Source organism: Hyla sarda, chromosome 12, assembly GCF_029499605.1.
Source record: "Hyla sarda isolate aHylSar1 chromosome 12, aHylSar1.hap1, whole genome shotgun sequence".
In the NCBI taxonomy this organism is placed as follows: Eukaryota; Metazoa; Chordata; class Amphibia; order Anura; family Hylidae; genus Hyla; species Hyla sarda.
In genome coordinates, this window is record NC_079200.1 from 60,814,875 (window position 1) to 60,836,943 (window position 22,069).

The 22,069-nt window shown below is 44.5% G+C and overlaps 1 protein-coding gene across 5 annotated transcripts; it reads left to right on the plus strand.

The window, feature by feature from the left end:
• Window positions 1–3,731: 3,731 nt before the first annotated feature.
• Window positions 3,732–21,797, plus strand: ADRM1 (ADRM1 26S proteasome ubiquitin receptor). Of its 5 annotated transcripts, none has more exons than XM_056549250.1 (10): window positions 3,732–3,987; window positions 9,747–9,957; window positions 10,210–10,326; window positions 13,350–13,473; window positions 17,305–17,391; window positions 17,549–17,630; window positions 17,892–18,130; window positions 19,529–19,686; window positions 20,197–20,299; window positions 21,592–21,797. In XM_056549250.1, the coding sequence occupies exons 1-10, from the start codon at window positions 3,944–3,946 to the stop codon at window positions 21,687–21,689; spliced, it is 1,263 nt and encodes a 420-aa protein (XP_056405225.1). In that variant the 5' UTR covers window positions 3,732–3,943; the 3' UTR covers window positions 21,690–21,797. The 5 variants fall into 5 exon arrangements, with proteins under 5 accessions (XP_056405225.1, XP_056405224.1, XP_056405227.1 ...); XM_056549249.1 differs by having other exon boundaries at window positions 3,736–3,987; window positions 19,526–19,686; XM_056549252.1 differs by lacking the exon at window positions 3,732–3,987 and adding an exon at window positions 4,021–4,109 and having other exon boundaries at window positions 19,526–19,686.
• The last annotated feature ends 272 nt before the right edge of the window (window positions 21,798–22,069 follow it).

Consider the following 22,069-nt stretch of genomic DNA (forward strand, 5'->3'; position numbering starts at 1 on the left):
TATTGCTTACAGCATTGACATATCTACATAACATACCTATAATGTAACATAGCTGTGTATTAACATCCAAGCCATGAGCATGGTTTCTACCACTTACAGCAATGACAGCACATCTATGATATGATAGCTGCGAGTTTCTATCAAAACTGATAACCTGATCGGTCACCACATTGTTGCCAGTATCTCAACACCCAAAGATAAACATTGATACTATGGCATCTGCAACTGAACAGAAAACCCAATTTTTCCATAATAAAGGTCATCGACTGTTTTATATGTAAACTTCAGAAATGTTGATAGAACCCCCTTGGATTTTCGCCATCTCGTCCAGCTCCTGTGTTCTTGCTGTTAACTTGTTCTACCAGCAATTTTGGTTCTGATTGCCAGTTCTAGACCAGCAGTGGACAAGTTGTTGAACTGTCTCTTTAAAGGGGTACTTGCCCTAGACATCTTATCCCCTATCCAAAAGATAGGGAATAAGATGTCTGATCGTGGGGGTCCCGCTGCTAGGGACCCCCGCAATCTGTCTTGCAGCCCCCCCGAGTCATCACTGCATGGAGCTAAGTTTGCTCTGTGCATGATGACTCACAATACAGAGGCCGGAGTATTGTGATATCACGGCCCCGCCCTACAATGTCGTGCTCCACCCCCTCAATGCAAGCCTATGGGAGGGGGCGTGGCGGCCATCACACCCCCTCCCATAGACTTGCATTGAGAGGGCGGATTGTGACATCATGAGAAGGCGGAGCCGTGATATCACAATACTCCGGCCCCTGTATCGTGAGTCATCACGCACGGAGAAAACTTAGCTCCATGCAGTGATGACTCGAGGGGCTTCAAGAGAGACTGCGGGGGTCCCTAGCAGCAGGACCCCCGCGATGAGACATCTTATCCCCTATCCTTTGGATAGGGGATAAGATGTCTAGAATGGAGTCCCCCTTTAAGTTTCTGGTGGAAGTGGCCCTTCAGAGAACTTTCAGAGCCTGCAGTAGTTTCCACATAGCCACTTTTCTGTGGAAATCTGTAGTAAATTGAGGCAGTGTTCATAGTGTTTGTTGACCTACTTGTCCGTGTTGAGGACACAATCTACTACAGTGGGGGCTGAGAACCAGCAGGCTGCATGTAAGTCTTTATGAGCTGCAAAATGTCTATTTGTAGGTCAATCTTCTTCTCATCAGGGACTTTCTTCTAGTACGGGAGAAGAGACTGGACAAACAAGTAATCTTCATCTTTCCCATTGTCTCTTTTCTTGCTTAAAGGGGTTCTCCGGTGCTTACACATCTTATCCCCTATCCAATGCCTGATCGCGGGAGTCCCGCCGCTGGGGACCCCCGGGATCATGCACGCGGCACCCCGTTTGTAATCAGTCCCTGGAGCGTGTTCGCTCTGGGACTGATTACCGGCGACTACAGGGCGGGCGGCGTGTGATGTCACGCCTCAGCCCCCGTGTGATGTCACGCTCCACCCCTCAATGCAAGCCTACGGGAGGGGGCGTGACAGCTATCACACCCCCTCCCGTAGTCTTGCATTCAGCTGCGGGACTCCCGCGATCAGGCATTTTATCCCCTATCCGGAGAACCCCTTTAAAGTGTCGACCATCCCAATAATTTGGCTCTCAAAGTCTCCTAAGCTACTTCCCCCAGACTTATTCCTCTTGGCACGTGATGGTTCAGGGATCTGTGCTACACGTTCCTGCAGTCGATTCTATGGGGGTTCAGAGTCACTGCCCTCAGACTTTGGACTTTCTTGTGTGTCCAAAGCTTTTCCGGATGTTCTAAAAATGTAGAAAAACTATTATTTCTCTGAGCTCAGGAAATTAATGTTTTTGTCTGCCCACTTACGCTTTGATGGGATATGGCGGTTGGGTGAGTGAACTATTATAGGATGTGGCTGTCTGATCACTAATGCTACTAAAGAATATTATAGTCTGGTTGGTGACGTTATTATGGGATGCTTTGGTCTTGTGATCTGGGCTGTGATGAGATGGGCCAGTGTTAAGGATGACACTATTACTGAATGTGGCTGTCCAACTGGTGATGCAGTTATTGGGTGGTGGTCTAGCTGCCGATGCTATAATGGGGTGTTACGGTCTTTTTGCTGGAGCTTTGATGGAATGTGGCTGTCTGGTTGTTATTATTGGATACGGCGATCTGGACGCTATGGCTGGATGTTCTGGTTATGTTGCTGGGATAATGATAGGATATCAGTTTGGGCTGTGAATCTATTATAAATTGTGGTGGTCCAGCTGGTACCGTTATGATGAGATGTAACAGTCTGGCTGTTTTTATAGGATATAATGGTCTGGGAACTATAACAGGATGTTTTGATCTCTATGCTGGGGCTATGATGGAATGTTGCAGTCTAGCTGGTAACTTTATGAGAAGACGTGGTCTCTGGTTTTTATGATAGGATGTTATGGTCTTGTCGTTGGGGCTATGATGGGATGTGGTGGTCTGGTTGGTAACTTTATCATAAGATGAGGTGGTCTGGTTGTTCTAATGGGATATTATTGTCTTGTCGTTGGGGCTATGATGGGATGTGGCGGTCTGGCTGGTAACTTTATGATGGGATGTGCCGGCTGGTAACTTTATGATAAGACGTAGTCTCTGGTTGTTATAATAGGATGTTATGGTCTTGTCGTTGGGGCTATGATGGGATGTGGCGGACTGGCTGGTAACTTTATGATGAGATGTAGCGGTCTGGCTGGTAACGTTATGATGGGATGTGGCGGTCTGGTTGGTAACTTTATGATGGGATGTAGCAGTCTGGCTAGTAACTTTATGATGGGATGTGGCGGTCTGGCTGGTAACTTTATGATGGGATGTGGCGGAATGGCTGGTAACTTTATGATGGGATGTGGCGGCCTGGCTGGTAGCTTTATGATGGGATGTGGCGGTCTGGTTGGTAACTTTATGATGGGATGTGGCGGTCTGGCTGGTAACGTTACGATGGGATGTGGCAGACTGGCTGGTAACTTTATGATGGGATGTGGCGGTCTGGTTGGTAGCTTTATGATGGGATGTGGCGGTCTGGCTGGTAGCTTTATGATGGGATGTGGCGGTCTGGCTGGTAACTTTATGATGGGATGTGGCGGTCTGGCTGGTAGCTTTATGATGGGATGTGGCGGTCTGGCTGGTAACTTTATGATGGGATGTGGCGGTCTGGCTGGTAACTTTATGATGGATGTGGCGGTCTGGTTGGTAGCTTTATGATGGGATGTGGCTGTCTGGCTGGTAGCTTTATGATGGGATGTGGCGGTCTGGTTGGTAGCTTTATGATGGGATGTGGCTGTCTGGCTGGTAGCTTTATGATGGGATGTGGCGGTCTGGCTGGTAACTTTATGATGGGATGTGGCGGTCTGGCTGGTAGCTTTATGATGGGATGTGGCAGTCTGGCTGGTAACTTTATGATGGGATGTGGCGGTCTGGCTGGTAGCTTTATGATGGGATGTGGCGGTCTGGCTGGTAACTTTATGATGGGATGTGGCGGTCTGGCTGGTAGCTTTATGATGGGATGTGGCGGTCTGGCTGGTAACTTTATGATGGGATGTGGCGGTCTGGCTGGTAACTTTATGATAAGATATGGTCTCTGGTTGTTATTATAGGATGTTATGGCCTTGTTGCTGGGGCGATGGTGGACTGTTGCAGTCTGGTTGGCGATGTTATTATGGGATGTGGTGGTCTGGTTGTTATGGTCTTGTCACTGGGGCTATGATAAGATGTGATGCTCTGGTTGGTGGGTGCCTGGTCTCCCCTAATCTGTCTAGCCTCCTGTGTCTGATCATTAAGACGATACAACACCTCAGGACCCTCTCCCAGAGATGTGGCCATACACAGGGGTTATAGTCACGTGATCGCTATGTCAGGGCCCCCCTTCCGTTCAGCCTTCTGTCCGTGCAGCTATCAGTGACACAGCAAACAGCGCAATTTCGTCCTCCAGTAAAATGGTCGCTGCAGACTGGCAGCCGAATCAACCAATCAGGAGACGGTATGTAGATCTCGTAGTTATCGAGAGAGTTCGCTGGCCAATGGGAGTGCCGGAGCAGGAGGTGTGGGTGACGTCAGAGGCCTAACAGTCAGAGCGGGGAGAGGAATCAGTGCGAGAGTCAGGTAAGGGAAGCCGGGGCCACCGGGAGGAAATGAAGGGTGCGGGAGGCCTTGTCGGCTGCTCTGCTGTCCGTCTATGTTCTGTGCTATTTTCTTGTATGTGTTTCCCTGTGGGCGATTGTTACATGTGTGTATCCGTGTCACATGACCAATCTAATAGATATCCTGCGGCACTGTGATACCACAATGGGCATTTCCATCCTTCGACTATCTCACTCATTGGTCGGTACAATCATCGCAGGGGAAACGTCAGGCGATAAATAGACAAATGATCATGTGACGAGCAGATCGCTGAAAATGGAGACCATTCTGATAAGGCCTAGTTCACATCTGCATACAGGTCTCCTTTGTTCTTAGGGCCCAACAACGAAAGCATTGGTGTAGGTCAGTGTCTCCCCACCAGGGGGCCTCCAGCTGGGAGATGTAGTTTTGCAACTGCTGGAGGCACCCTGGTTTGAAACCACTGGTGTAGGTGGATCCATTGGACATGGACGCCAAGTGACAGACACCATTGACTATAATTGCGTATGTTGGGGTGCCAGCATGGGGTCTAGTGTCTTTGCCAGAACCCATAATGGAGTATTCTGACTACAGCTGAGGTCACATGTCAGATGTCACATGATCAGCGGCACCTGACAACCCTTGTTGACTTGGTGTCCATCATTTTGACAGAAAAACTAGAGCAGGAGTTCTCTTATTGGACATCTGTTAGAAGGCTTCCCTGACAATAAGCTGAACAGAGCGGGAGATTTATTAAAAACTGTGTAGAGGAAGAGTGGTGCAGTTGCTCATGGCAACCAATCAGATTGCTTCTTTCATTTTCAAAGAGACCTGGGGAAAAATGAAATAAGCAGTCTGGTTGTCATGGGCAACTGGTCCACTCTTCCTCTACACAGGTTTTGATAAATGTCCCCCTGCTGGAATCTGAGGAACCTTGGGACCCCCTAAGGCAATAAGGTGTATCAGATGACTGATCCATCTCGACTTACAATCTGGTTTTCTATTTCAAATTCGGGAACCGTATTAAATGTATGTCTATGAGCCGACCGGAGTGAACTGCAGCCTCCGGTCGGCTTCGTTTTCGGCCGTATGCGGTTTCCTGACCGCAGGTAAAAACGTGGTCGCCCTTTAGTTAGGTCGTGCTCCAATACCCCACTTTCTGGTTCAACGTTCTAAATCCCTGGATAAACGTTCTGTCCCTATAGATCTAGTATCTATAACCTGTAATGGTATTACTCTTCAGAAATGTATCCAGGCCCCTTTTTGAACGCTTATTGAGTCAGACATCAGAACATCATGTGGCAGAGCCTTCCATAGTTTTACTGCTCTTACAGTAAAGAACCCCCTGTGTGTGCTGGTGTAGACACCTTCTTGTTATAGGTACAGTTTTGAGTATAAATAGATCCTGGGGGAGATTTCTGTACTGCCCTTAATGCATATACATAGTTTTTAGGTTGCCCCTAAGCCATCTTTTTTTCTTTTCTTCTTTTTTTTTTTAACTACTTAACCCTAATTCTGCTAATCTGGGTACTGTAGTCCTCCCATTCCCCATATTATTCTGGTTGCCCGTCTTTGAACCCTCTCCTGCTCCACTATATCTTTCTTGTACACTGGTGCCTAGTACTGTACACAGTAAACTTGCAGAAATGTGGAGGACATGAAGCTGGAGCTGCACAGTCATCCCCAATGTTTTTCCATTCAGGACATATTCCCAGCCTGGATTTTTCCTCCCCATGAGCATAACCTTAAATTTATGTGTTGAACCTCATCTGCTACTTCCTAGCCAAAGCATCCAACCTATCCAGATCAATCCAGTGCACTGTCCTCTGTTGTGTTAACTGCTATATACAGTGCATTGTCCTGTATTGTCGTCCACTATGCACAGCAAACTGTTCTATATTGTATTAACCACTTTGTAGAGCTTAGTAGCATCTGCTAAGATTGATATTTTACTATTTAATCCCAAATAAGGTCACATAATAGGGCCCAGAAATGCCAAAACTAAAGCGTCCTGAGACCATTCATATGTGGAGTAGCTTTTCAGCCAAGGTAGTGGACTTGCTCGTAATTTTTCTCTGCCATGAATAAAGAATGTTATCTAAACAGCCTCCAAGAGAATACAGTGGGCATCAAAAGTTTGGGCACCCCAGGTATAAATTTGTATTAATGTGCATAAAGAAGCCAAGGAAAGATGGAAAAATCTCCAAAAGGCATCAAATCACAAATTTAGACATTCTTATAATATGCCAACAAAAGTTAGATTTTATTTCCATCATTTACAAATGGCATCTGCAAAAGTTTGGGCACCCTGCAGAATTTATAGCATGCACTGCCCCCTTTGCAAAGCTGAGACCTGCCAGTGTCATGGATTGTTCTCAATCATCATCTGGGAATACCAGGTGATGTCAATCTCAAAGGTTTTAAATGCCCAGACTCATCTGACCTTGCCCCAACAATCAGCACCATGGGTTCTTCTAAGCAGTTGTCTAGAAATCCGAAACTGAAAATAGTTGATGCTCACAAAGCTGGAGAAGGCTATAAGAAGATAGCAAAACGTTTTCAGATGTCAATATCCTCTGTTCCGAATGTAATTAAGAAATGGCAGTCATCAGAAACAGTGGAAGCAAGATCTGGAAGACCAAGAAAAATATCAGACAGAACAGCTCGCAGGATTGTGAGAAAAACAATTCAAAACCCACGTTTGACTGCACAATCCCCCCAGAAAGATCTGGCAGACACTGGGGTTGTGGTACACTATTCCACTATAAAGAGATACTTGTACAAATATGGTCTTCATGGAAGAGTCATCAGAAGAAAACCTCTTCTACGTCCTCACCACAAAAATCAGCATTTGAACTTTGCAAATGAACATATAGACAAGCCTGATTCATTTCGGAAACAAGTTCTGTGGACCGATGAGGTTAAAATAGAACTTTTTTGCCGGAATGAGCAAAGGTCCGTTTGGAGAAGGGGAACATAATTTAATGAAAAGAACCTCTGTCCAACTGTTAAGCATGGGGGTGGATCCATGATGCTTTGGGGTTGTATTGCAGCCAGTGGCACAGGGAACATCTCACGAGTAGAAGGAAAAATGGATTCAATAAAATTTCAGCAAATTTTGGATGCTAACTTGATGCCATCTGTGAAAAGGCTGAAGTTAAAGGGGTACTCCGGTGCTTACACATCTTATCCCCTATCCAAAGGATAGGGGATAAGATGCCTGATCGCGGGAGTCCCGCAGCTGGCGACGCCCACGATCATGCACGCGGCACCCCGTTTGTAATCAGTCCCCGGTTAGCTATCATGCCCCCTCCCGCAGGCTTGCACGGGTTCCTCAACCTGACTAAACTGTATCAAAATGTGTGTACAAATTTTAATCCGTATACAGTTAAACTGTATACGGTTTGAAAAAGGATGTCTGGTTGCATCCGTTTTTAAGAAAAAACTTTTCATTCCTTTATGAATAAAGTTTCACTTTTGATTGAAATTCTAAGAAAAAAAACTGTGCAAAGTCAAAACCGTATGGGGAAAACCGGAAGAAACCGTACGCACATAAGGTTCTGTACGGTTCCCATTGACTCCCATGTTAAAACAAAAAAACATACTTTTCAATACGGTTGGAAGGCTACGGTTTTTGGTACAGGGGGAAAAAAACCTGACAAAACCGTACAAGATGAACAGACACAATCTGAGGCATCTTTTGGCATACGGTTTTCAATGGAGAGTCAATGCATATGGTTTTCAATATGGTTCCATACGGTTTTCAAATTGAAACCATATACGGGAGCTGTATTGCAAAAACGTGGTGTGAACCCAGCCTAATCTGTAATTTGATGTCTTTTGGAGATTTTTCCATCATTCCTTGGCTTCTTTATGCACATTAATACAAATTTTTACCTGGGGTGCCAAACTTTTGATCCCCACTGTATTGTCCCAATGATCCAGGAGAAATTGGGTTATAGACAAGGCTTTTTCCTGCAAGATGGAGACCGTCACAAGGCAAAGGTGATAACTAGGTGGCAAATAGAGTGTGTGAATTAGGGATTGACCGATTATCGGTATGGCCGATAATCACTATTTTGGGCATTATTGGTATCGGCAATTATCTTGCCGATAATGCCCCGCACCCCCGACTCACCGCACCGCGTCGAACCCCCCACCGTGATGCTGGGCGGTATACCGGTATGGATTTTTGCCCATACGGCTATACCGGTCGGGCCCCTCCCCCACTCTCCGAGTCAATAAAAAAATTAAACTTACCCGTAATGGGGGCTGGTCCAGGCCATCCATCCTTCCTGTAGTGTCCGGGGGCGTTCCGGGTGAAGAGTGAACCGGTCCGGGCTGTCCTTCTTCTCCGGCGGTCATCTTCTCCACTCCGGGCAGGCTCCGGCCTAGTACGCTGCATAGACGCCGCTGCACCGTGACGTCAGGTGCGTCGCTGCACATGGGCATCACTGCGCAGCGGCGTCTATGCAGCGTACTAGGCCAGAGCCTGCCCAGCGTGGAGAAGATGACCGCCGGAGAAGGACAGCCCGGACCGGTTCACTCTTCATCCGGAACGCCCCCGGACACTACAGGAACGATGGATGGATGGCCCGGACCACCCTGACAGGTATGGGGAGAGAAGCGGGTGGCGGCGGCGGCGGCCTATGGCCCCGCAAAAGCCACTGCAGATCATTGATTTAAAGCGCCCGCTTTAAATCAATGATCTGCAGCGGTGTCGCAGGGGGTTAAATAGCCGATAACTTAAGTTATCGGCTATCGGCCCTAACCTGCACCGATTATCGGTATCGGCCCTAAAAAACGATATCAGTCGATCCCTAGTGTGAATAAACAAAAACACAACAAAATAGTGATAAACTCCAACCACTGAACAAGAATGGGTTGTCAGCAGTCAGGATTTGACCCAAATGTGATGTCCAGCATGCCAGGGCGAAGTGCAGAAGTCTTAAAAAAAAGAATTAACATTATAAATATCAAGTCCATGCCTAAATGGGGACTCTCCAATCCTAAAACTTTCTGTATGTTGTTACTGCTGAAAATTAAAGACCCTCTGTAATATGGTTGTTTAAAAATGTTTTCATATTTAAAAAAAAAAAAAAAAAAAAAAAAAAAAAAAGGGATTCTGAAATTCACACCACTAGGGGTCCCCATACCTACTGGGACACTAATCAGTCTTGTAGCAGCATCAGACTTGTCCATGAGTCATGGAAGCAGGAAACTGAAGCAGGAAACTTTGTAAAAACCAAAATTTGGCAGTCTCAAAATTTTTGGCCATGACTGTAAATTATAAAGTTTCAGAATTTTGTTATACAACCAGCATAGCCCCTTTTTAGGGTGTGTTCAATCGTACAGGATCTTCTGCAGATTTTCTGCAGTACATTTCATGTAGGTAACTCAGCTTAAGCAAGCAGCAGACTTTGTATGCGTGAATACACCCTCAGGGTCTACTGACATGTACAGTATCCTGCATATGTTTGATGCGCGGGATTTGAAGCTGCGAAGTTTAATATAACCTAAATAACAACACAGCTTCCTGCGCATCAACTATGCACACAAGACTGGACGTGTGAATTAACCCTTACAGCCTGTTGACTGTTTCCACCTGACATTTAGTGACCTTTTTCCTCTGCATTTCAGGATGTCTTCAGGAGCTTTGTTCCCAAGTCTTGTACCCGGCTCCCGGGGCTCTGCCAGCAAATACTTGGTGGAGTTTAGAGCCGGTAAGATGACGCTGAAGGGCAGCACCGTGACGCCAGACAAGAGAAAAGGACTTGTCTACATCCAGCAAACTGATGACTCCCTGATCCATTTCTGCTGGAAGGACCGGACATCGGGGAATGTGGAGGATGTAAGTCTGGGTCAGGAAAGGACGAGGCGTGCCATCCTCTGCTGCACCAGTCCTGGTTAAATGTTGGTACAGGGGCCATTTACAGAGCTTTTATCCTTCAGCAATTAATCTGAAGAGGAGAGGTCTGTGGAGGAGCACGCTGTGCCCAGCTGGGACCCATTTACCCAGACGGCATTGTGCTTTTCCTTTCTGCTGTGATATTGACACTCACAAAGTGCACGGCCAACTTCTTTATTCTTGTTTCCTTTTCAGGATCTGATTATATTTCCCGACGATTGCGAGTTTAAGAGGGTGGCGCAGTGTACGACTGGCCGCGTCTATGTGCTGAAGTTCAAAGCCGGCTCAAAGAGACTGTTCTTCTGGATGCAGGTCAGCTGGGCAGTTATGCTGCAACTATCTCTTGTATTTTGTTTTAGATCTTTATTACTGTATATTCTGTGTGCAGGTTATGAAAAAGACTTGAAAACATGCGCCTCTAATGCTTCTCAATGCTGAAGGTTTCTCCAGTTCTGTCAACTATTTTGGACTTGGAATTTTTTTGCGCATATGCCATTGACCGTGCGGTTTAATTAACTATATATTTCTGCATGTGGCGATACCACATGTTTTTATTTCCTTTTTTTTTTATGGGAAAAGGGGGGTGATTCAAACTTTTATTAGGGAAGGGGTTAAATGATCTTCACTTATTTTTTTTTTTTTTTTTTTTTGCAGTGTTATAGCTCCCATAGGGGGTAACACTGCACACACTGATCTTTTACATTGATCAATGGTTTCTCATAGGAAACCATTGATCAATGATTCTGCCGCTTGATTGCTCATGCCTGGATCTCAGGCACTGAGCAGTCATTCGGCGATCGGACAGCGAGGAGGCAGGTAGGTAAGGGGGGCCCTCCTGCTGTCCTACAGCTGTTCAGGATGCCGCGATTTCACCGTGGCGATCCCGAACAGCCCCCTGAGCTAACCGGCAATGGTTTACTTTCACTTTAGATGCGGCGTTCAACTTTGAACGCTGCGTCTAAAGGGTTAATAGCGCGTGGCACCGTGATCAGTGCCACGCCCGACCCGCTATGACGCGGGGCCACACTGTGGCCCCGCGTTTATAGAAAGGGAAAGGACCCAGGACGTCCTTGGTCCTTAAGGGGTTAAATCAACTGGTGCCAGAAAGTTAAACAGATTTGTAAATTACTTCTATTAAAAAAAAAAATCTTAATCCTTCCAGTACTTATAAGCTGCTGAATACTACAGAGGAAGTTCTTTTCTTTTTGGATTTCTTTTCTGTCATGACCACAGTGCTCTCTGCTGACACCTCTGTCCATGTCAGGAACTGTCCAGAACAGGAGAAAATCCCCATAGCAAACACATGCTGCTGTGGACAGTTCCTAAAATGGACAGAGGTGTCAACAGAGAGCACTGGGGTCCTGACAGAAAATACATTTAAAAAGAAAAGAACTTCCTCTGCAGTATACAGCCGCTAATAAGTACTGGAAGTTTTTTTAATAGAAGTAATTTACAAATCTGTTTAAAAACTTTCTGACACCAGCTGATTTAAAAAAAATAAAGTTTTCCACCAGAATACCCCTTTAAAGGGGTACTCCACTGGAAAACATTTTTAAATCAACTGGTTCCAGAAAGTTAAACATTTGTAAGTCACTTCTATTTAAAAATCCGGTGGGCTGGAGACTCTTTCCTAGGACTGTATCCACCTTTTCCAGCCCACCGGAGCACCTGAAAGCTGAACTAATTTATGCAGGATAAGTCATCAACTGCTGAGCCGAGAAGTTCGTGACGAATCGAATTTACTGTAAGTTCGCTCATCTCTACTAGTGCTTCTCAGTCATGAATTGTGTGTGTGCTGAACATCATAAATTCCAGATTAATACTGCAACCAACTATCAGAAAGGGAGCGAAATTTAGGCACTTCAAGAGTTAAAAAGATACTTTTATTATTTTTTTAAATTTTTTTTTAAATCATCTTTTTAACTCTTGAAGTGCCTAAATTTCGCTCCCTTTCTGATAGTTGGTTGCAGTATTAATCTGGAATTTATGATGTTCAGCACACACACAATTCATGACTGAGAAGCACTAGTAGAGATGAGCGAACTTACAGTAAATTCGATTCGTCACGAACTTCTCGGCTCGGCAGTTGATGACTTATCCTGCATAAATTAGTTCAGCTTTCAGGTGCTCCGGTGGGCTGGAAAAGGTGGATACAGTCCTAGGAAAGAGTCTCCAGCCCACCGGATTTTTAAATAGAAGTGACTTACAAATGTTTAACTTTCTGGAACCAGTTGATTTAAAAATGTTTTCCAGTGGAGTACCCCTTTTAAAGGGGTACTCTGGTGGAAAACTTTATTTATTTATTTTTTTAAATCAGCTGGTGTCAGAAAGTTTTTAAACAGATTTGTAAATTACTTCTATTAAAAAAAATCTTAATCCTTCCAGTACTTATTAGCTGCTGAATACTACAGAGGAAATTCTTTTCTTTTTGGAACACAGTGCTCTCTGCTGACATCTCTGTCCATTTTAGGAACTGTCCAGAGCAGCATATGTTTGCTATGGGGATTTTCTCCTATTCTGGACAGTTCCTAAAATGGACAGATGTCAGCAGAGAGCACTGTGGTCGTGATGTCAGCAGAGAGCTCTGTGTTCCAAAAAGAAAAGAATTTCCTCTGTAGTATTCAGCAGCTGATAAGTACTGGAAGGATTAAGATTTTTAATAGAAGTAATTTACAAATCTGTTTAACTTTCTGGCACCAGTTGATTTAAATAAAAATAAAGTTTTCCAGCGGAGTAACCCTTTAAGTCGTGGCTCAGCTTATCAGTCTCTGTCATGAGACCTGTCCGGAAAAGACTAGATCCGTGTAAGACAAAAACCACCTGGCCTAAAGTAAGTTTTTTTCCCCGGGCTCTTGAGCTGTTTAATGTCCGGATATATCCCTTCCACCTCTCACTGCAGATCTGATCATTGGAATAGATGCGCTGCTAGATTTACAGTCCACGTTCCTGTATCCCACTGCTGTGAGTGAAGTCATTCTCATTCCAGCTTCACCTGCTATAATACGCAGTGGTAGCAACATGGATATGAATATATTGAATTAAAATACAAAGTGCAGATCTAATTGTGCAGAGAAAATCTATGAATATGTAATGACAATGATAATGGGGAATTTCACAGCTCAGCATCCGAGCAATAAAAAGTCCACAAATGAGCGGGCAATAGACGTCCATAGAGCAGCGAGATCCTCCTACAGACATGCAGAGGCTTATTACAGCCCACAGCGTTGGTAATATCCCCCACCTCCGAGGTATAGAGGCCATCACTTCTGCTCCTTTACCCCATGGATAATGAATGTTACATTATATAACTGGGATATTCACTTGTTTATTCTCAGGAACCCAAGACTGACAAGGATGAAGAATACTGCCGCAAGGTGAACGAGTATCTCAACAACCCTCCTATGCCAGGAGCCTTAGGCGGCAGCAGCAGCGGGGGTCACGAGTTGTCCGCTCTGGGAGGTGAATGCTTCTGCTCTAGTGTAATATACCCAGCTCATCTGCAGTGATGGATGCTCGTAGTTACATTCTTACATCTGACGGGGGCACTTAGTGTTCACATTACTGTCTGTAGTAAATTTTAAAGGAGTAGTGCAGTGAAAGATAACTTATCCCCTATCCTTTGGATAGGGGATAAGTTATAGATCGCAGGGGGTCCGACCGCTGGGACCCCCCCCCCCCCCTGCTATCTCCTGAACGGTCCTATCCAAAGGATAGGGGATAAGTTATAGATCGCAGGGGCCCCCAACAGTCTGCCGGAAGAAGCCGTTCTGACCCCACTGGAAGCTGCTTCTGACACGTATCTCTATAGGATATATGGAGGGGGGGTGTCTGCACCCCCTCTTCATGCAGACTGCTGGGGCCTGTTCAGGAGATCGCGGGGGGTCACAGCGGTCGGACCCCCTGCGATCTATAACTTATCCCCTATTCCTTGGATAGGAGATAAGTTGTTGTTCTTGAGCGTTGTGAACCGTGTTGCTCCCTCAGTTTCTTCCTTTTTCAATTCTACATATAGCAGCGAAAGCTACATTCTATTCACTTATGTCACTTTTTGCATTTCTTGCCGATTGTATACTGCAAATCAATGTCAAGTCTAATGAGCTCAATGGACCCAATATACTATATTAGTGGCTATACTTGGCCCATTACCAAGTGTATACTGTCTATTAGCAGGACTTGGATGCACAGGTCTCCTTAAATAACATTCATTCAGTAATAATCTATATTGGGTTCTTTGAATTATTCTGGTACGCTGGCGTTTATTTCAGTTTGCTGTACTGCCAGGTTACTGACGTGTACCCTGAATATAGGCAACTTTACTCATCAACAACTGGATGTTACCATTCCCTTTGTGAAGCAAAAGCAGACTGGAAGTATTGGTGATTGAACAGTTTAACACCTAGTTCATGAGTTGGGGTGTTTTAACCCCTTCCTGCCCCAGGACGCTGCATGAGATCGCTGGCAACCGGGATTGCGCTGGTCTCGGCAGCATTAACCCCATAGATTGCCGTGATCAGTCCTGATCACAGAATCTATGGGGTTGACAGGGGGCTCCCCCTGTCCACCAACGCCGATCACCTCATTGTGATCGCGGGATCCCGTTGGTTGCCATGGCAGCAGGAGGCCAGCTGATGGCCTTCTATCTGCCTACTATGGCAGCCAGTCAGGTCCAGCCATAGGCTGGATTGCACAGGCTGTATGTCAGTGTAGTACTGACTGGTATACTGTGCTGCAGTACAGATGTATAGTATGCATAGTATAACCTGTGAAAAGTAAAAAAAAAAATGACTAAAATGATAATGGTATTTATCCCGCACGGTGAATGCCGTAAGAAAAAAATATATATGCAAAAACTGCAAATTTTGGTCCAAAACTTGGAATAAAGATCAAAAGGTAGCATGAATCACAAAAATGGTACCAACAGAAAGTACAGCTTGTCCCGCAAAAAATAAGCCCTCACAAAATTACGTTGGACGAAAAATAAGTTATGGCTGTCGGGACAGGATTTTGTTGAGAAAAGGAAAAAGAACATAAAGCTATATAAATTGGGTATCGCCATAATAGTACCGACCCACAGAATAAAATTAACATAATTTTTACCATACAGTGAATGCCATAAAAAAAGCCAGACATTTTTCACAATATTTTGGAGTAATTCACAAAAAATGCACAAAGATTTACCACTAATATAAAGTACAATATGTTGCGAAAAAACAATCTCAGAATTGCGTCGCTAAGTAAAAGCATGTCATTGGTATTACTAGCTTTTTAGGCTAGGTTCACACTACGGAATTTCCGCCTGCAATTCCGCTTTGAAATTGCAGACAGAAATTCCGCTTGCTAAAATGTAGAGTGTAGTGAATGGGTTTCCGTTCACAAATTCACACTTCGGAATTTGTGAAGTGGAATTTGTGAACGGAAAATCTGCTTGGAAATTTCCACCTGAAGAATGACGTTGTTCATTCTTCAGGCGGAAATACTCGCGGAACACATTGCAGTCTATTGAAGACTGCAGTGTCCGCACGGTCCTAGCACCGACTGATTCACTTGGAGTGCTGGCTGCACTCGGTATCTCCGGGCGGAGACTTTTTGCAGTGTGAACCTAGCCTTTAAAGTTCTGAAATTTTTTTTAAGGTCTGGAGGGGTGTTATGGGTAGTTAGGAAACATAGCCTGAGGTATTTTAGAAAAGTTTTTGGTGACAGGTACTTTTTTAACCCCTTAACAACGCAGGACGTATATTTACGTCCAGCGCCGGCTCCCGGTGTCCGATCGACGAATGACTGCTCCGTGCCTGAGATCCAGGCAGGAGCAGTCAAGCGTCGATAATGCTGATCACAGGCGTGTTAATACACGCCTGTGATCAGGATGAAAGATCAGTGTGTGCAGTGTTATAGGTCCCTATGGGACCTCTAACACTGCAAAAAAAAAGTAAAAAAAAAGTGTTAATAAAGGTCATTTAACCCCTTCCCTAATAAAAGTTTGAATCACCCCCCTTTTCCCATAAGAAAAATAAAACAGTGTAAAAAAAAAAAAAAAATAAACATATGTGGTATCGCTGCGTGTGTAAATGTCCGAACTATAAAAATATATAATTAATTAAGCCGTACGGTCAATGGCGTACGCGCAAAAAAATTCCAAAGTCCAAAAAAGCGTATTTTGGTAACTTTTTATAACATTAAAAAATGAATAAAAAGTGATCAAAAAGTCAGATCAAAACAAAAATCATACCAATAAAAACTTCAGATCACGGCGCAAAAAATGAGTCCTCATACCGCCCCGTACGTGGAAAAATAAAAAAGTTATAGGGGTCAGAAGATGACATTTTTAAACGTATAAATTTTCCTGCATGAAGTTATGATTTTTTCCAGAAGTACGACAAAATCAAACCTATATAAGTAGGTTATCATTTTAACCGTATGGACCTACAGAATAATAAGGTGTAATTTTTACCGAAATATGCACTGCGTAGAAACGGAAGCCCCCAAAAGTTACAAAATGGCGTTTTTTTTTTCGATTTTGTCGCACAATGATTTTTTTTTCCGTTTCGCCGTGCATTTTTGGGTAAAATGACTAATGTCACTGCAAAGTAGACTTGGCGACGCAAAAAATAAGCCATAATATGGATTTTTAGGTGGAAAATTGAAAGGGTTATGATTTTTTAAAGGTAAGGAGGAAAAAACGAAAGTGCAAAAAACGGAAAAACCCTGAGTCCTTAAGGGGTTAAAGAGATACAGGACAGATTTGAAAAATTGGGCTTGGTCATTAAGGTAAAAACAGGCGGTGTCCTAAAGGGGTTAACATATTTGATTGAAATATGTCTACAAGACACAAGTGTAATAGGTGATGAGTTTCTGGTCTCTAACAGAGGAAGAGTAACATTCTAAGAAAGGATATTGTAGAGTTATTCCACAGGAATGATTTGGAGAGGTCCCTTTGAAGCCTTTAGAGATGAACTGTGCTGTATGGTGTCACCTGTCCAGAGGATGAGTTGCCCATAGCAACCAATCAGATGGCTGCTTTCATTTTTGAAAAGGCCTCTGAAAAATGAAAGTGATCTGATTGGTTGCTATGGGCAACTGGGCAACTTTTTCCTCTGGACAGGTTTTGATAAATCTCCCCCTATGTCGGTGGAGTCAGTCTCCTGCAGCCACACACATCACCAGTCTCGGTCTAGCAATTGGTGGGGCCCTAAACACCCAGACCAGGACCGTTCAAAAGTTTTAACACGTCAAAAGTTTCTCCCGTGAGACACAGGCACTTTTAGCAATTTTTGCTTTTGCTCTTTTGTTTAGGAGAAGGCGGCCTGCAAAGCCTCCTGGGAAACATGAGCCACAACCAACTGATGCAGCTTATTGGACCAACTGGGCTGGGGGGACTTGGTAAGTTTCTTGCAAAACACACAAGACCTGATAGAGAACTTATCCATCATTTTATGTGTTGTTGTGAAAAATGTAATCCACCTCTTCTAGCCCCCTGGGGAGATGGTTATTCCTGTTTCCGGGGTAAACCATTTGGTTGATGTGTGGAATTTTTCAGGTGGCCTTGGTGCTCTGACTGGTCCAGGACTGGCTAGTTTGCTCGGCAGTGGAGGACCCACAACAAGCAGCTCATCCTCCAGGTAACATTAAAGAGCCAGTCTTCTCCTGCAAGGGATTATGGGGGAGATTTATCAAAACCTGTACAGAGGAAAAGTTGCCCAGTTGTCCTTAGCAACCAATCAGATCACTTCGTTCATTTCTCAGAGGATTTTCCAGATATAATTGGTTGCTATGGGCAACTGGTCCACTTTTCCTCTGTACAGGCTATGATAAGCCCCCACCACATGTGTTTAACTGAGCAGAACAGTAATGTCTGATCTCTAAGCATCTGTCTTTTATAGCTCCCGCAGCCAGTCAGCAGCTGTAACTCCATCCTCCACCTCGTCTTCCACACGAACAACAACCACCACCACCCCAGCTGCTCCGGCGACAGTAGTGCCTGCTGCAACCCCCAGCCCTGCCGTGAGCTCTGGCAATGGAGCCAGCACTGCCACGAGCCCCACAAGGCCCATCCAGCTAAGCGACTTGCAGAATATTCTGGCGACTATGAATGTGCCAGCCAATGCAGAAGGTGGACAAGGTAAATTCATCTACAATTTGTGACTTTTCCAGAAGAAATGAAAGCTCTACATTTACTTCTTAGAATCATGTTAGTGTGGCAGTATAGCACAAATTGTGCCAAAGACACATTGTACCTGATAACACATTTTACAAACAATTGGTTAAATCTTTAAAGGGTTACTCCGCTCCCCAGCGTCCGGAACTCCATGTTCCGAACGCTGGGTGCGGGCTTCCTTGTTCACGTCCGCCCCTCGTGACGTCACGTCCCGCCCCCCTCAATGCAAGTCTATGGGAGGGGCATGACGGCCATCGCGCCCGCTTCCCATAGACTTTCATTGAGGGGGCGGCACGTGACGTCATGACGGGGCGGATGTGAACACGGAAGCCCGCACTCAGCGTTCGGAACATTGAGTTCCGGACGCATGGGAGGCGCGGAAATAGTCCAAGCCGCATACTTCGTGTGAATGGATCCAAAGGTAAAGAATTACCAATTCCAGCTCCTAAAAAAATTTAAAAATCCTAAATTAATTTCACATAATTAAAATGAAGAAATTGAAAACCACCAAGGTGAATTATAAAAGCATAGCGGAAACGCTGACGCATTTCGAACCATATGGTTTAAAACACGTTGGCGTTTCCGCTAATCTTTTATAATTCACCATAGTGGTTTTCAATTTTTTTCATTTTAATTATGTGAAATTTGGATTTTTCATTTTTTTCATTTTTTTGGGAGCTGGAATTTGTAATTCTTTACGTTTTGGACCTTTTTAAATCTTCTACCACCTATTTTAGTTTCATTGTTACAGTTCCCTCTGGTTACTAATATGTCCCGATAGAAAATGCATTGGACAAAGAGGTGACGTTTATATTTTTACATGCAGACTATTGCCTGTGGCCACGATTTTTCCATTTACACGCCCGAATAGTACGTTTTGGGTTGTTATGCGGCCCAGTTTGACAAGTAATTTTAGACTGCAATTTAACAATCGTACAGGTTGCACTAAAAGGACAATAGGTGTAGAAACTGGCAGCCATTTCCCAATAATATTCATTCACTGTTTCACCATGAAAGGACAGCTATGACTTTGCCGAGTGGGCTGGGGAGCTGTCACCCATGAGGCTGGCATTATGATTATTAGTATGGATCTCAGAGCTTTAATCCCATTATCCAGTGTTTCCCAACCAGGGTGCCTCCAGATGTTGCAAAACTACAACTCCCAACATGCCCGGACAGCCAACGGCTGTCAGGGCATGCTGGGAGTTGTAGTTTTGCAACACCTGGAGGTACCCTGGTTGGGAAACACTGCCATTATCCATCTATAACCCGGGATTGTTGCCCGCTGCTGTGGTTGGACATAATTTAGAAGAAATCTGATGATTCTTAGAAAGTTGCTATGTTTTTTTTGTCTCTCAGCAGTGGATCTGGCCAGCGTCCTCACACCTGAAATCATGGCTCCCATTTTGGCCAATGCTGAAGTTCAGGAGCGATTAATGCCGTACCTTCCGTCTGGAGAGTCTTTGCCGCAGACAGCAGAGGAAATCCAGAACACGCTCACCTCTCCTCAGTTTCAGCAGGTATGTGGACTTCAGTCAGTCGTAATGCAGCAGGATTTTATTTTCTATATTATACCCAAAAGAGACTCCCCGAGACTCATGTAAAACAAACTTGAACTCTTAGGGTCTGAAATTTCAGTGTGGAATTCCGCACGGAGGTTCTGCAGCAGCAGACTCCCATTCATTTCAATGGGATTCTGCTGCGCTGTTCAAATAGCAGAATTTCCATACCAGAAACATCAGTCGCGGAAATTTAAATTCTGGTGTCTGCAGTGAGAATAGACATGTCTATTCTTTCTGGGGACTCTGCACGGAAATGCATTGCCGTCTATGAGACTGCACCTTTCCGAACGGTCCTAGCGCTGGCATGTTTTGCTAATTGATTATCTTAGTATGTCACATTGTATTTTTTATTTCCCCGCCCCCCATCCATTTTCCAAATTGTAGTTTAGAGGAAAAACTAGTGGTCTTGCAGTCATACCTTTTTAATGGCTCACGTATACCTGAACCAACCTACTTTCTTCTCCTTAGGCTCTAAGTATGTTCAGTGCAGCCCTGGCCTCCTGCCAGCTGGGGCCGCTAATGAGTCAGTTTGGGTTGCCAGCAGAGGCGGTGGACGCGGCCAACAAAGGAGGTATGAGATGCTTTCTTTGTGTTACATATGGTGATTCCGTTTTCTCGGTAGTCCAGAAACCATCTATTGCCAAATGGACTTAAAGGGGTACTCCGCCCCTAGACATCTTATCCCCGATCGCAGGGGTCCTGCTGTTGGGGGACATCTGTGATCTTGGCTGTGGCACCCAGACATCCGGTGCATGGAGCGAACCTCTCTCTGTGCCAGGTGACTGGTGATGCGGAGGCTTGTGACGTCACAGCCGTGTCCTGCTTGTGACGTCACGGCCACGCCCCCTCAATGCAAGTCGATAGGAGTGGGCGTGACGGCTGTCACGCCCCCTCCCATCAACTTGCATTGAGGGGGTGTGGCCTTGACAGTGTCACAAGCCTCCAGCGTTCTAAAACAAACACCAGGTACAGCAGGGAGACCCCCTGAACAGATATCTTATCCCCTATGTTTTGGATACAGGATAAGATGTCTAGTTGCGGAGTACCCCTTTTAACCATGAACGTTCTAACTGTACATAATATATTATAAGGTTAATCTATAAAAAGTCAGGTTGCAGTTGGGAAAAGGGGGCCAGCATCTATAGAATAGTCACAACGCCCCACTTAGGGTGGGTTCACACCACGATTTTTCTATAGTTTTTGGATACGTTTGGATGCAACCGTACAGCAAACCGTGGCCATAGACTTTCCATTCAAAACTGTATTCACCATAAATAATGTATACGGTTGTCTCCTTTTTTCAAGCCAATACGTTTTTTTTTACTTTTTTATTTTTTCTGGCCTACCACTGTTTTTGGTCCGGGTGAAAAACCGTATTGACCCGTATACGTGTTTTTTTTTTTTTTTTTTTAACATGGGAGTCAATGGGAACCGTATGTGTGTATGGTTCCATCCGGTTTTCACCATACGGTTTTTGACTTTCCACATTTTTTTTTTTTCTTGGAACTTCAATCAAACAAGTGAAACTTTATTCATAATGGAGTGAAAAGTTCAAAACATATACGATTTTTTTTCTTAAAAAACGGATGCAACCGGACATCATTTTTCAAACCGTATACAGATAAAAAAAAATTTGTACACACGTTTTGATACAGTTTAGTCCGGTTTTGAGGAATCCGTTTTTTTTAATTTTATTTTTTTAATCAAAAACCTGATACAGAAACCGTATTGCAAAAACGTGGTGTGAACCCAGCCTTAAAGGGTGCAGTGTCTCGTATTGTTGAATGCATAATATTAACTCCCATAATCCTAAATCCCTGTGGTTGTTCTATTAGTGTTTTTAAATACCGTTTACCCTTCTAGACATTGAAGCATTTGCCAAGGCGATGCAGAACACATCTCAGAAGGAGCGTGAGTCAAAGGAGAAGAAAGAGGAGGAGGAAGACATGAGCTTAGATTAATGCCTGCATGTTATTTTTCAGCTCCGGGTTGGTCTCGAGTGTTTCGGGCTGGCTTTATACCCCCACATGTATGTCCTTTCAGTGTTTAATAAACCTTCCTCAGCTGCAGATTTGGCTGGCACCTTTTTTGTTTTTCTGTGGGTGAGAAACCAAGGGGGTCCTATTCAGCTTCACCCACCTTTTTGGAAAAATTACACCATTAGCCGTACGCTTTGTTCCAAATACGACAATGGGTTGAACCTAACCCCCCCACCCCATTAACCCTTTCCAACCCAAATGAAGAATGACTGAGGGAGAGGAAAAAAAAGTGGTTTTATTTAAGACCCGATTTTTGTACCATGAATTTACTCATCTCCATTAGGAAGCTACAGTAAGTACAT

Coding starts and splice junctions, on each gene's coding strand:
- ADRM1 (XM_056549249.1), top strand. CDS start 3,944: ATGGTCGCTGCAGACTGGCAGCCGAATCAACCAATCAGGAGACG. Junction 10,327..13,349: donor GACTGTTCTTCTGGATGCAG/GTCAGCTGGGCA, acceptor GTTTATTCTCAG/GAACCCAAGACTGACAAGGA. Junction 17,631..17,891: donor ACAAGCAGCTCATCCTCCAG/GTAACATTAAAG, acceptor TGTCTTTTATAG/CTCCCGCAGCCAGTCAGCAG.